This window comes from Myotis brandtii, unplaced genomic scaffold (assembly GCF_000412655.1).
Source record: "Myotis brandtii unplaced genomic scaffold, ASM41265v1 scaffold154, whole genome shotgun sequence".
Taxonomy (NCBI): domain Eukaryota; kingdom Metazoa; phylum Chordata; class Mammalia; order Chiroptera; family Vespertilionidae; genus Myotis; species Myotis brandtii.
Genome location: NW_005355584.1, coordinates 7,400,196 through 7,413,203, shown reverse-complemented (window position 1 = coordinate 7,413,203; position 13,008 = coordinate 7,400,196). Strand labels below are relative to the sequence as shown.

At 51.1% G+C, this 13,008-nt stretch overlaps 1 protein-coding gene across 5 annotated transcripts in view; it reads left to right on the top strand.

The window, feature by feature from the left end:
- The window catches only part of MBP (myelin basic protein), a 70,853-nt gene that overhangs the window by 30,794 nt on the left and 27,051 nt on the right, over positions 1 to 13,008 (top strand). For 4 of the 5 annotated variants that reach the window (XM_014535911.1, XM_014535910.1, XM_014535909.1 and 1 more), the window contains exon 3: positions 10,101 to 10,537. In XM_014535911.1, the coding sequence (XP_014391397.1) occupies positions 10,101 to 10,537 (437 nt within the window). Of the gene's footprint in view, positions 1 to 10,100; positions 11,140 to 13,008 lie in introns of those variants that run through there. The other variant, XM_014535912.1, reaches the window with a different exon arrangement.

Here is a 13,008-nt window from a genome sequence, read left to right as displayed (position 1 = left end):
GGCCTGCACCCTCTCACAATCCAAGACCCCTCAGGGGGGCACATTGACTGTCATGTAGTTCCATCCTATATAATAAAAGGCTAATATGCAAATCAACCAAAGAGTGGATCAACCAATCACTATGACTTGCACTGACCACCAGGGGGCAGATGCTTAACATAGGACAGTGATGGCGAACCTATGACACACATGCCAGAAATCGAAATTGAGACCCCTTGGCCTGAGAGCTGATACTCTTAACCACTGAGCCAACCCAGCCATGGCTATTTACAGTTCTTGCAACAAAACATAAAAATATATTATTGGAGCCTGGCTGGTGTGGCTCAGTGGTTGAGCATCGACTTATGAACCAGGAGTTCATGGTTTGATTTCCAGTCAGGGCACATGCCCTGGTTGTGGGCTCCATCCTCAGTGTAGGGTGTACAAGGAAGCAGCTGATCAATGACTCTTTCTCATCCTTGATGTTTCTCCCTCCTCTCTGAAATCAATAAAATTATATTTTTTAAAAAGATTATTATAAGTACCCATTGTGATTAGGTTAGAATTTTCATAAATAAATCTTCTAAGGTATCTATCTCCACTAGATGAGTAGATGAGTAGACAGGGAATATTTTCCATTTCTTCAGTCAGATACTTTATAAAGTGTAAATGGTGTGTGATTATATGATCATGAAAAACTATCTCAAAATGATTCCCCAAAAAGAAAATAAAAAACACCCCTCAAAAAAAAAACCATCTAAGATATTAGTATATTCACTTTGCTAAAACAATAAATGCCTAGAAATAGTTAAAGCAGCAGATAAAGAGATATTTATATTTTTATAAATATCTTGGAATGTCTCCTTTATTCCCATGTATCTAATTATTACACCATCTTTTCTCAAATTAAAAACTCATGTTTTACTGCCTGAGGATTTTTTGTAAGTATTTCACTGAATATTCATTTACTTAAAGAGTCTTCAAGTTATTTTTACCCTTAAAAGATCGCAGTGGCTGCCGCGGGCTGGTACCGGCTGCCCCGCGGGGCACCTCCTCGGTGCTGGGACCGGCTGTGAAAAGCAGGCATTGTGTGCAGGCCCTGTCCCCACTCCAGACCTTTGACACCATTGTTCCTGTGGCTCCCGGGGACACAGTGCTGCAGTTCAGCTCTGCCACTGTCCCCAAGAAAGGATCTGAACGTGACCCTCCCTTGACTAAAACGCCCAAGAGTCAATGTATGGATGGTTTTCCTTGGGACCCGGGGATTATGCCTGTCCTGCAGCACAGAGTGTATACACGGCGACTGTTTCTGACCCTTTTTCCAGGTAACCAATGATGAAAAGATCCTCTGAACACTTACAAAGGATCAGAAGTGTTTTTAGAAGTGTGATGGTTAAACTTGATACTACGTTTTAGCTAAGAGGGGGGACACCAGTCAAAATGAGTTAAATCTGGATCCCTGCTCCCTGTTCAGTTGATGACAGCAAATGCCAAGGCGAGACAACCTGCTGCCCAGTGGCCGGCGTAGGAAGGCACACCGCCTTCTGCTCACCCTCTTCCCCTCCTCTCCTTACTTTGCAGAAATTGCAGGTAGCAGTTAGCCATTCATGCATTTGGCGTGCACACATTCCAGAAAGGTCACAGAAAGTGACAGTTGTTTCCGTTTGACTGTGACACCGTTTTTCTTAATCTCCACAGCGGCAGCTCCAGCTCGGACTTGTTTTTGTGGCCCTGGGGTCACGAGAAATGTCACAGCTTTTTGCTGGTTACAAATAGATCATATTGGTTCTTTGGTTTTTTTGTAAGACTTTCAGTGGCAATTCTTCCAACATAAACTATCTTATATTATGTGATTATTCAGAATTGAAAGGAAAGAAAAAAGATAATACGAGAAAATTCTAACACTCAGTTCTTGAAGTTGTACAGGATATATATGAAGGGCAGGGTAGCTGCATTTCCTCTGTGTAACTGGGGTTTTCTTATTTATATGTGATTTTGCTTTAATACATATCTCAATGATCAGCACAATTTGCCTGTTTTAAGAGCAGCCAAAGTAAAGTGTGAAAGTAACTTGTAGCGAGGCGGACAAGTGAGGCAGGCGTTACAGCATCCCCTTACAAGTTCTGCTTATGAAAATGTCATAAACAGAATATGACATTTCGTGTTCTTCCCGCGGTCTGGGTGCAAACACGAGCTGAGGAAGTGCTTGCTCTCTAGCTCCCAAACTCCGACCTCTGCAGCTGGCTTGCCCTGACTGTCACTTCTGAGTCAGGGCTGCACTGACTCCTGTCCTCAGAGCTTCCATCAGATTATAGATCACAGAGGTCAACGCACTCTTTCCGCAGAGGGGCAGACGGTCAATAGGTTAGGCTTTGCGGGCCCGAGGTCCCTGTCAGCTCACTCAACTCAACTCTGCCCATGGAGATGTTGGCAGATGGGTGTGGCTATTCAGCAACACTATGGGTGGACACTGAAATTTAAATTCCATATACTTTCCACATACCACAAAATACTATTTTTTCCTTTTCCTCTCTTTTTTAAACTATTTAGGAAGGTAAAAACATTCTCAGCTTGCAGGCTGTAGGAAAAAGGAAGTAGGCCAGGTTGGTCCTGGGCACGGTTTGCTGACCCCTTCCCATCACTGCCAATGTGCGCCCTGCTCACCAGGGAAACCACTAGGATTTCCACTCAGCACAGAATGCAAAGGGAGAACTCTGCCGATCAGCCAGTCACAACATCTCTTGTACTTTAAAAACATTACATAAAAAACTAACAGCAGCACCCATCATGTGAATTGATTGATGAATAATTTTTCCATTAAGCAAGTACTATACATACACATGTGATATGTGTGTGCTCATACATACAAGAACATGCACACACACATCACCCATACATGCGGCTGCTCCATGTACAGTGGACAGTGGATAGACAGTCCCGGGTCTTGGAGCTGACCGGAGCCGACCCTCCCTCCCCAGGACCCTGTCATGGCGTGGGAGTGGCAAGAAAAACCACGCACTGGGGAATCAGGAAGCTTGGGCTTGGGTCCTTCCCGCCGTGCACTGTGGGTAAGCCCCCCTGACCTGATCCTCTCAATGCAGAATCGGGTGGTGGTGTGAGGTCTTCGTGAGCATGGAGAGAAGGATGAAGGTGTGTCGGAGAGCTCTTCACCAATAGCACCTCCGCCATTATGTCGGTCGTCAGTGTGGCCAGCCTCTGACACTTCTGAGTGGTGATTCCAGAACTTTCTCCCCATTCTATTTGCCCACCAGGAATGCAGCAGGGGTAGGGCCTGTAGGCACCTGCCCTGTCCACACTGCCTCCAACAAAAGGTGTCCCCTTTGCTTCTGAATCTTTTCCTCCCTCTTACAGGTATCTTTGTCTGGGGCTGCTTGGGAGCAGGGCAGCAGCTGAGTGTCGACTCGGCACATGCTCAGCACAGGCAGCGAAGGCTCTGCCACTGTATTTGCCCTTTGATCTGACCTGTGACCAGAGGCAACCCCTAGGTACCACTCAAACCACATGGGTGCAGGGGGTCAGGTGGTTTGGGGCATGTCTTTCAGCTTCTCTTGTGGCATTTCTAGTCCACAAAAGGCAGCAGGCAGCACGGACATCTCCTAGGTTTCCGGGAAGGGCGGTGGGAGCTGAGTCTGGGGTGGGGGGTGGGAATTGGACCTGAACCCGCTCAGAGCCCGAGAGGGCTCTCCCACCTTGTCACATGTTGGAAGAGGCCCCCACCCCACAGACACCCTGGTCCCCGCCTGGGGCTGGACTCTGGGCCAAGTTGTCCTGCCTGCATGCACTGAGCAACTTTGGGGACCCCACGGCTGGCGGGAGGCAGCAGGCTGAGCTCTAGGCCAGGAATGCGATTCCTCCCAGCCTTTTCCAGCCCAGTGATTCCGTGAGGAGTTTCAGGGTGTGACCCCTCATGTCAGATGGGACTGTGACTTCCACACAGGTCAGAAATGAGGTCACAGCTCCCTCCTCTCATGTAATAAAAGCTACTGCTGATCACAAGACACGGCGGGAGGGTCTCAGCGCCATTTGGAAAGATGACAGGGCCGAAGGGCCAAAATGAGTCAAAGTGAAGAAAATGACCAGGTCAGGGGCCGGGAGCTCGGCTGGGGACAGCCTGCTTCTCTGTGGCTGCTGAACATCATGGTTGTCAGAACAAAGTTACTGTGAGAAACGCTAGATGTTACACATGGAACAAAACCTATGTGCATACCGGGCTCCATCTTAAATCTCATTATCTTGACGACCCCTGTGCTGGGAAGCCGGGCATATGGACTCTCACACCCCTTGTGCAATGAAGAGACACGGGCCCAGAGACACGCACGGTGGAGCCCCCAGCCCCAACACTGCTGTGGGAGGGTTCAAGGGGTGAGCTATTTAGAGCAAATAAAAACTATATGTTCCGGGCACACAAAGGAGGCATTTGAGAGAGCTGGGTGGGTTGATAAGACTTGTTTGTAAAGAGGTTTTAAAGCAACCTCGGGGTAGCCGGGCGGGCAGCCGCATGCCTCTCATAGCTGCAGGATGTCTGCCATAGCACATCCACGGCACAGCGAGGCCTTTTGTTTCCCTCCCCTCCGTGGTGACCTCCTCGGCGCTGGCCCACAAAGACAAATTCCAGGGCCCGCAGGCCCCTCTGCAGAGAGCAGCCTGCTGGGCGGGCCAGAGACATGCCGGTACCCTTTGTCCCTTCTTCTGAAGTCAGGGTGGCCAACCAAGCAGGGTCCTGTGCTCTTAGCATGTGCCCCCCGCCCCTCGCCCTGACCCCTCTGGACAGCGTGCTTGTCTCCATCATTTTGGCTTGAAGTTCTGTTGAAGGAGCAGAGCTCTTCGGCCCAGTTCATAGTGCACGGATTTAAGGCAGAATGGAGTCCCCACCTGTCCTCATCTGGGGGGCAAGAGTTGAGTGCTTGGGCTCTGGTCCCAGGCACCTTGTCCCTAGTACATAGCTAGCAGCCAGCACCAGGCTTCTGCAGGAGGACCCTGGCAGGGAGGACCTGGGTCCAAGTTTGATCAGAGCCCCGCAGGGCCGACGCTGCGACCCCACCAGGACACCAAAATGGAAAGGGGCTGCTGGTCCCCAGCAGGACTGGCATGTTGCTGTCCTCTGTGACTCAGCACATCCTGTGGGACAGGACAGTCTCCTGTTTGACAGCACAGATTAGCACGCTCAGTGTCAGGAGCCTCACGGGCTGGAAAGTAACCTGGGGGTTTTGTTAGGCAGTAAATGACCAATGTTGTACCTTCCACAAAGACGGGAGTGTGGCCACGCTGTCCACACTGGAGGACATGAGTGTGGGGTGCACATCCCCCTTTGCCGTGTGAACTTGAAACAGTCAGAGGCCTTAAGTAGGGCCATCTGGTCACCTACACTGTGCAGGCGGGTCAGAAAGTGGCCTACACATACTCCCCAGCACTTTATTCTGAGACCAGGTTTTTCCTATTCCTTTGATTCCAAATTGCCTTTATTCTGTAGTGAAATCAGGGACTATTCCATGGGTGCTATTGTTTCTCTTCATGTCTTAGCTGGAAAAATGGAAACTTCTCAAAGTTCTGGGAGGCAGCATGCGCACCCATCATCCTCACCCCTCATTTTCACCACTTTCCTGGTCTGTGAAGTCTGGGTCGCCTGATGTACGGGAACAACGCTCACATACAAACCAACAGTGATGACCTCTGGTGAGCTAAGCCTCACTGCACGTTTCCAAGGTGTAAAAATTGGCAAAGCCCCTATTAGCGGAGCAATGATCATTTTTCATTGTTTCCGGTCTCATTACAGATCTGATCGGCCATGAATATGAAATGTATTAAAGTTCCCTAATAACATTAAAGTTGGATGATCCTTACATCCAACATTTTTAGACCTCTAATCATAGGAGAAAAAATTAAATTGTAGTAAGAAGCAGGGCACTGTCACCTTCACCTTGTCACGCGAGGTTAGTTATCTCGCAGTTAAGTTTAATCAGCTGGCCGGCACACACAGAGGGGTCTCTGCATTCTGTGTCACTCTGGCTTGGAGAGCAGTCTGGTCGTGCCCTGAGTAACTCTATGAATGCTTTCTGTCCCTGCTGACCTGGGAACCCCTGGCATTCAGAGGCAGGAGCAAACTCAGGAGGTAAACCAAGGTGGAGCTCACACCGCCTCACCCCTACAGGCAGGTGTGTGTGCACAGCTCTCACTGAGGGGACAGCACCCTCCCAGGTCAGCCCAGAGGGATGACGAGCCCCCGAAGCCAAGCACCAACAGCAGCAGCAAGCGCTGTCACGGGAGAGGAGTGACAGGAGGTACTCGGGGCACACAGCACCATCAAACACAGAAGGTTGTGCAGCCCCACATACTGCAGCAGGTTCAAGGTCATGGGCATGTTTGAAACTGAACTTCCCTTCTAATCGCCGTGGCTGTGAGCAGCTGAGTGGGGCGGGTCACTGACGCTCGCAGTGTGGGAGTTAGGAGGGTGGACCTCAGCCATTGGGAGGGTGAATAACCTGTGGCCCACTTCTCTGTGGCCTATTTTAAAAAGCAGAACTGGGTGCCGTCCATATGCATCCTGATTTATTGGGCCTGGAGGAAGCCACAGGAGGCGGGCACCCTGCCTGCCTGCCTGCAAGAGGTGACGTCGGTGGGAGCAGCTGGACTCAGGGCGTAAGTGGGGCCACCATCGCCTTTTGCTGGAGCCCCTCAGTCTTGACAGCTACCAGTCTGGGCCCACAGTCGACACCGTCCCTGATGTCACCATCCTGCATGGCGGTGTCTCTCTGCCATCCTGTGATTTTAATATCGCCACCTTCCAAGGGCTGTCGCCGGAAGTTTTCTGGGCCTCATCCTGGCAATTAGATTGAGGTGTTACTGTTTTTTAAAGAAATTTTCTCGCAGCTCCTGTGGAATGTGCACAAAGGCGGAGTACCGTCAGTGACGCTCCCACCACGTCAGATCCCAGCCTCACACGGCGCCACAGGCTCGGCGCTGTGACCAGCATCTCGCTGAGAGTTGGGCATCGGCTGTAACAGGATTAAAGCTGATATTAATTGACAAAATGACACTGCACTTGGCCTTCCAAAACCACAGCACATCCACAGATTCTGACTTCCCCCTCCCCTTGTGCGAGGGAGCAGCTACTTTCAGGGCACAAATGCCCATCTCTGCGCCTCACAAACAGCCACATTCAGGGACACAAAGCCCAACTGTGGTGAAAACGTTGGTATTCAGATGTGCTCATGTTTGGTTAATGCATTGAAGCCAGTACAATGTAGCCCTTGTTTTCCTCCACATTTGCATGGATGCATATGAGCCGCAGAATCTGAAGCACAGCTAGAAAGCTGGGCTCTTTCTGTGGGACCTAGGAATGAACTTTGCGCCCTGCAAACCCTGCAGTTTCGTGCCGGCCGTGGTTTCTTCCTGTGGCTGTGGTGCGATGAGGCATGTTCAGGGGTGTATTGTAAATGCCGGTGTTCCCTCGTGGTTGAATTGAATCAGTGGTCATGGAAGATGTGCTGGGTTCTATATGCCATGTTTCCAAGGCGTTAGCATGGCTGCGTCAGGCAGCTCTCCCCGGAGCATGGATGAGGTCACGGTGGTCCTGGTGCCAAATGTCTGCCTTGGGCTTCCTAACTTGCACGTGTTCATGATATTTGCTTGGAGTAAGTTACTATGGTTTGCAAATACAGGCCAGTACATCAACTGCATGACAACTGTCCCTCATGGGACAGCCTCTTGACCCATCTACCTACCTATCCACCACCTACCACTTACTGAGTATCTAATATGCACCTAGTGATTTTATTGAAAGAGGGTAGAACTCTTTGCTTTTTGCTATTTATGTGTATGGAAGTATGTGTTGTGGACATACAACCCTCTCAAACATAGGTGACAAAGGAAACGACCCTGCATCACGTGGTGTGCACAGTCATCCCTGGATGGTCCCCTTCCTCCCCACCCAGGGCACCCTCATCTCTTCCAGAGGCAGCCCCTCACCCTGAGCCCACCTGAAGTCTGGTCCCCCACACATGCCTGCTAGTGCCCCCCATTGTTCTAGGAGAGGCCAGCCACTTGCTCACCCCTGAAAGCCCAGCACAGTCTGGCCGGTCCACCATCTCCCGCCACACCTCTCCCCTCCCCACCTGCTCCTACCTCAGACTCCAGGCCTCTGCTTCTTCCTGGAGCACACACCGAGCTTAGTCTCCCCAGACCCCATCCTGGGGTCCTTTCCACCATAGTAGCACCCCCAGTGCTCACATGGCCACAGTCTCCTTTCCTCCGTGTTCCTCCAGGGGCCTTCCTGAACCCCTACCCTGCTCTGTTTTCTTTCATATTATAACTTGGTATGAAATTACATATTGTATCCATTTTCTATGGCTGTCATAACAAATTACCACAAACTGGGTGACTAAAAACAACAGGAATTTCTTTTCTCACAGTCTGGACGCCAGAGGCTGAATCAAGCTGTCGACAGGACCACACTCCCGAAGGCTCCAGGGGACGGTTGTCTCCTGCCTTCCGGTGCTCCTGGCAAGCCTTGGCATCCTTGTCTTGTAGACACGTCAGCTCAGTCCCTGCTTGTGTCGTCCAGCAGCCTCTTCCCCATGTGCCTGTATCCAAATCCCCTCTTCTTAGAAGGACACCGGTCCTCGGGCCAGGCCCACCCTCCTCCAATCTGACCTCAGAGTAACTTGATGATAACTACAAAAGACCCTATTTCCAAATAAGGTCACATCCATAAGTACCAGGGGTTAGGATGTGGACATACTGTTTGGAGGGATATTATTCAACCCATACCTACATTGTTATCTATGTTCAGGAGACAAGGACTCCTCTTGTTCATCACTATAACCCAAACATCTGGCACAGGACGTTACACATATTAGGTGAATGTGGATGGGAGGATGAGTGGGTAGTTGGATGGATGAGTGGGTGGGTGAATGGATGGATAGGTGGGTGGGTAGATAGGTTGGGGGTGGATGGGTGGATGGATTGATGGGTGAGTGGATGGGTGGGTAGATGGTTGGATACGTGGGTGGATAAATGGGTGGGTGGGTGGATAGATGGGGAGTGGATGGGTGGGTAGGTGGATGGGTGGATGGATGGGTATGGGAGTGATTGGTGGGTAGATGAGTTGGGGGTGGATGGGTGGATGGATTGATGGGTGGGTAAATGGATGAATGGGGAATGGATGGGTGGATGGGGAATAGATGGGTGGGTAGGTGGATGGGTGGGTGGATGGGGGGTGGATGAGTGGGTGGATAGGTGGGTGGCTAACCAGATGAATGGCTGGACAGATGTGTTGGGTAATGTCAGTGAACAGATTGTTGGACAGTCAGGTGAATGGGTGGTATTACAGGAAAGTGTGAGTAAACCACATCTCTGTAGGTGAGTAATAAAGCTCACAAGAAACTCATATTCGTTCATTTAAACCTAACATAACTTGAGAGCAAAACGGCTGTATTGTCATTCTTGGGAGAAACACTGTATTTTTTGTAAAAAGCAATGAACTGAGACACAGCGTGAAATGCCCCATTTCCCCGCGGACGTTCGCACTGTTGCTGCTCCCAGTGGAGAAACCGGAACACAGTGTCCTGACTGAGCATTTCACGTGGGGCGTCCAGTGGATTCTGGGCAGGAATTCTAAATGCCTGTTTCTCTAAGGCGGGAATTGCAGAAAGCGGTGGGAAGCTCCCTTTTCACCAAGAACACTGAAAATACCTTTTGTCAAATAAATGCTCCCAACATGTTCGCTTATGCCCCAGGGGCTTTTCGAGCGTATATGTCCCACAGAGGTGCCCACCATCCTAGGTTCTCAAAATGGAGCAGGGGCAGCTCCCAAGGGGACCTTTGCCAGGATCGCTCTGTGCTCGGCCACTCCGCCAGGAAGCCCCCTGCACCTCAGGTAGGGCCCCAAATCTGGAGCGGCAGGCCGTTCCCGGGCCCCTGGGGCACAGAACTTCAGCCAGGCTGCCCGGCCCAGGCTGGTGCCCAGGCACATTGGCTGCCACGGCTCCATGGCCGAGGTCTCTCTGTGGGTTTTGTAGGAGACCCACGGAGCATCGGGGAAGAAAGCCGCATTGTCCTGCGGCTCTGCACGGCCCTCATTCACATCTCACTGTTGTTTGCAGGAGAGGCAGATGTGGGCCAGAACAATGGGCCCTGCTCTCGGGACACAGCGGTGACAGACTCCAAGCACACAGCGGACCCGAAGAATGCCTGGCCGGACGCCAACCCAGCTGACCCTGGCGGCCGCCCCCACTTGATCCGCCTCTTCTCCCGAGATGCCCCGGGGAGGGAGGACAACACCTTCAAAGACAGGCCCTCAGAGTCAGACGAGCTCCAGACCATCCAAGAGGACAGTGCAGCCGCTCCCGAGGGCCTGGATGCGATGGCGTCACAGAAAAGACCCTCCCAGAGGCACGGATCCAAGTACCTGGCCTCCGCCAGCACCATGGACCACGCCAAGCACGCCTTCCTCCCGAAGCACAGAGACACGGGCTTCTTCGACTCCCTGGGGCGCTTCTTTGGAGGTGACAGGGGTGTGCCCAAGCGGGGCTCAGGCAAGGTGAGCTCTGAAGAGTGAGGAGCCTTTAGCGTAAATGGAAAGGAGGGAGTCCGCGGCGTCCTGAGCCACAGAGGCGATGCTCTTGGCTGTGTAAGGTGTTGTCCTTTCTGGAAATGCTTTCCAGCTCGTGGGAGGGGCCAGGGCTGCTGCTCCTGTGATTTCCACTTAACTCACCCTCTTCCTCCTCCTCTCACAAGGGATTGCCCTCAGGATGTGGCTGGGGGACGCAAGGTCCTACTGAGGTCTGCATCCCTGGGGCGGGGTGGACGCGGCACTGCCCCATGCCCACAGGTCTCCTGTGTCTTACCCTCGGGCTTTGTGGCTGATTTTGCTTCTGCTGCCCATGCTGTGGGCTTCACCAGTGGGTCATGCTCATTTTTTCTTGGACTGAGTGCTGCTCTCGTGGTGTTGCTTTGCAACAATAATGTGATTGAGGTCTTTGGAGCAAGCTCGATACTTAAATCTGCCTTGAGCAAGCCTTCTCCCTCGTCTGAGTTGTTTAGTGGAAGAGGGTGGAGGGATAAGCGCGTGTATCTATGAATCAAAACTGTACTATTTTGTGATTCCATTCATTTGAATATAGAGTCTGTGAAGTTTCATTATTTAAATGTTCTGCAGATTAAAATGTATCCCAAGGCAAAACGTCCCTCCTGTGGGCCAGTTTCCGACAGTGTGTCCCGGACTTGGTGGTGAATAGGTCCTCGGTGGCGAGAGTGTCATGAATCCCCAAGTGGCATTCCGAGAGCGCACATGTGGCATGTCACGTGACTTGTTGGAGTGTTGGGTGGCCGGGTAATTGGGAAAGGAGAGAGGTTTGCAGAAAAACCCCCGGCTTATTGGATGCACTCACAGGCCCCATAAAACGCAGCTTGTCTTCCGGCTGGGACTGTGCGTGTTCAGCAGGGCCTTGGAGAGTGTGAGAGGCTTTGAGTGTGGAGCAGAGGGCCCTCGGCCTGGGAACAGCATCCCAAAAACCCTGGGCTACTTGGAGTTAAGGAGTTTCTAAAACGTGCTTTCGTCTCCTCTGACCACAGTGCTGAAATGGTTGGCCATCATGAACTTGTTGGAGACGACAGGTGTCAGTTGTGCGACGTGACAGTGCTTGGGGTTCCAGGCACGGGTCGCATCTTCGCTTGCCATGGCTTTAGGTGAATAACACTTGGTATACCTAAAGGCTCATGGCCTTCATCTCTGGTAGGTTCCTCCAATGTCTGTCTGTAGCCATGTGCCTTGACTTTGGGCCATCTTCCCTCCCCTGCAGCGTCAGTCATCTGACCCACTTCTCATGCTAACTTCGATCTGAGCTGCTTTTCCGAGCACACCAGCCCTGGCTGCCCACGGAAGGCTCGCTGTCATGCTAGGCAACCCACGTGCACGCAGCATCGCTGGTTCCGAAACCTTAAACTCCTCCAAGGGGCAGGAAAAACCTACTTAAACTGTGCAGAAAAGATTCAATAGCCGGAGAGCATATATTATAAAACAAGCTTCATTCCAGGGTCATGGTTTCAGTTAAAATAAAATTGTGAAAGCATTTATCTCCATCATTGTGACTTTATCACAAAATGGATATATAAGCACATACACGTTTTTTCCCCTTCAGGTAGAATTACAACTTTTGTTGCTTTAAATCTCTTATGTGCTTCAATATTTTCAAAGAAAAGATTCTAGTTTCAGGAGGAGGCACTGGTTGTGCAAATAGCATTGCCAGATTACCAAAGATTCAGAAAAATGAAAACATTCACCACACAGGACTTTTAAAACTGAAAACAATGTTAAAGTAGTTGCTTTAGGCTTTTGGAAGTGCCCGTAGTGTTCACTGCTGACTGAGGAATAAAGGCTTTAAAATGACCAGCCTTTTGCCCTTTGATGCCTAAGGCATTGATCAGTTTGCCGCAGAACCGCATGGCTGCTTATGACAGACACGGGGTAGATGCCTCCTGTGCAGGGTCTTTGCGGAGAGCATGAGTGAGAACTCCTGGCAATGTTTGTTCAGCTCACCTGTTGATTGTCAGTCTTCATTTGCTTTTAAACACTGGAGAGGTGAGCTTAATACACTGCACGTCCAGCAACACGCCCACAGCGGCCCCAGAAGTGTGTGGGCTTGAGTTGGGTGAGCTGCTAGGGAGCTCCGTTCTGGTTTTGTTTCTTCTTTGCTCTGTCTATAACTCAGGAGAGCCCTCACTTTATATGCCAGAAGGGTCCTTTGGATTGAAGCTTGAACATAAGGGAATCCCAAGGCCTGGCTATTGTCCACAGAGCCCATGTCACCATTTCTAAGATAAGCACTTGAGGTTCACAGGATGCCGATGGGTGCCTGCAGGCCTGGTGGCCGCCTGCTCCGCCGGGCATGTGTCTGGGAAAGTAGCTGTTCGGCTCGCCCGTCTAGAGTAGGTTTGCTGGTGGAATTGTGCAGGATGGCTCAGAGCGATGCCTGGACAGAGACAGGGGACGTGCTGCCCTGGGCACACCGC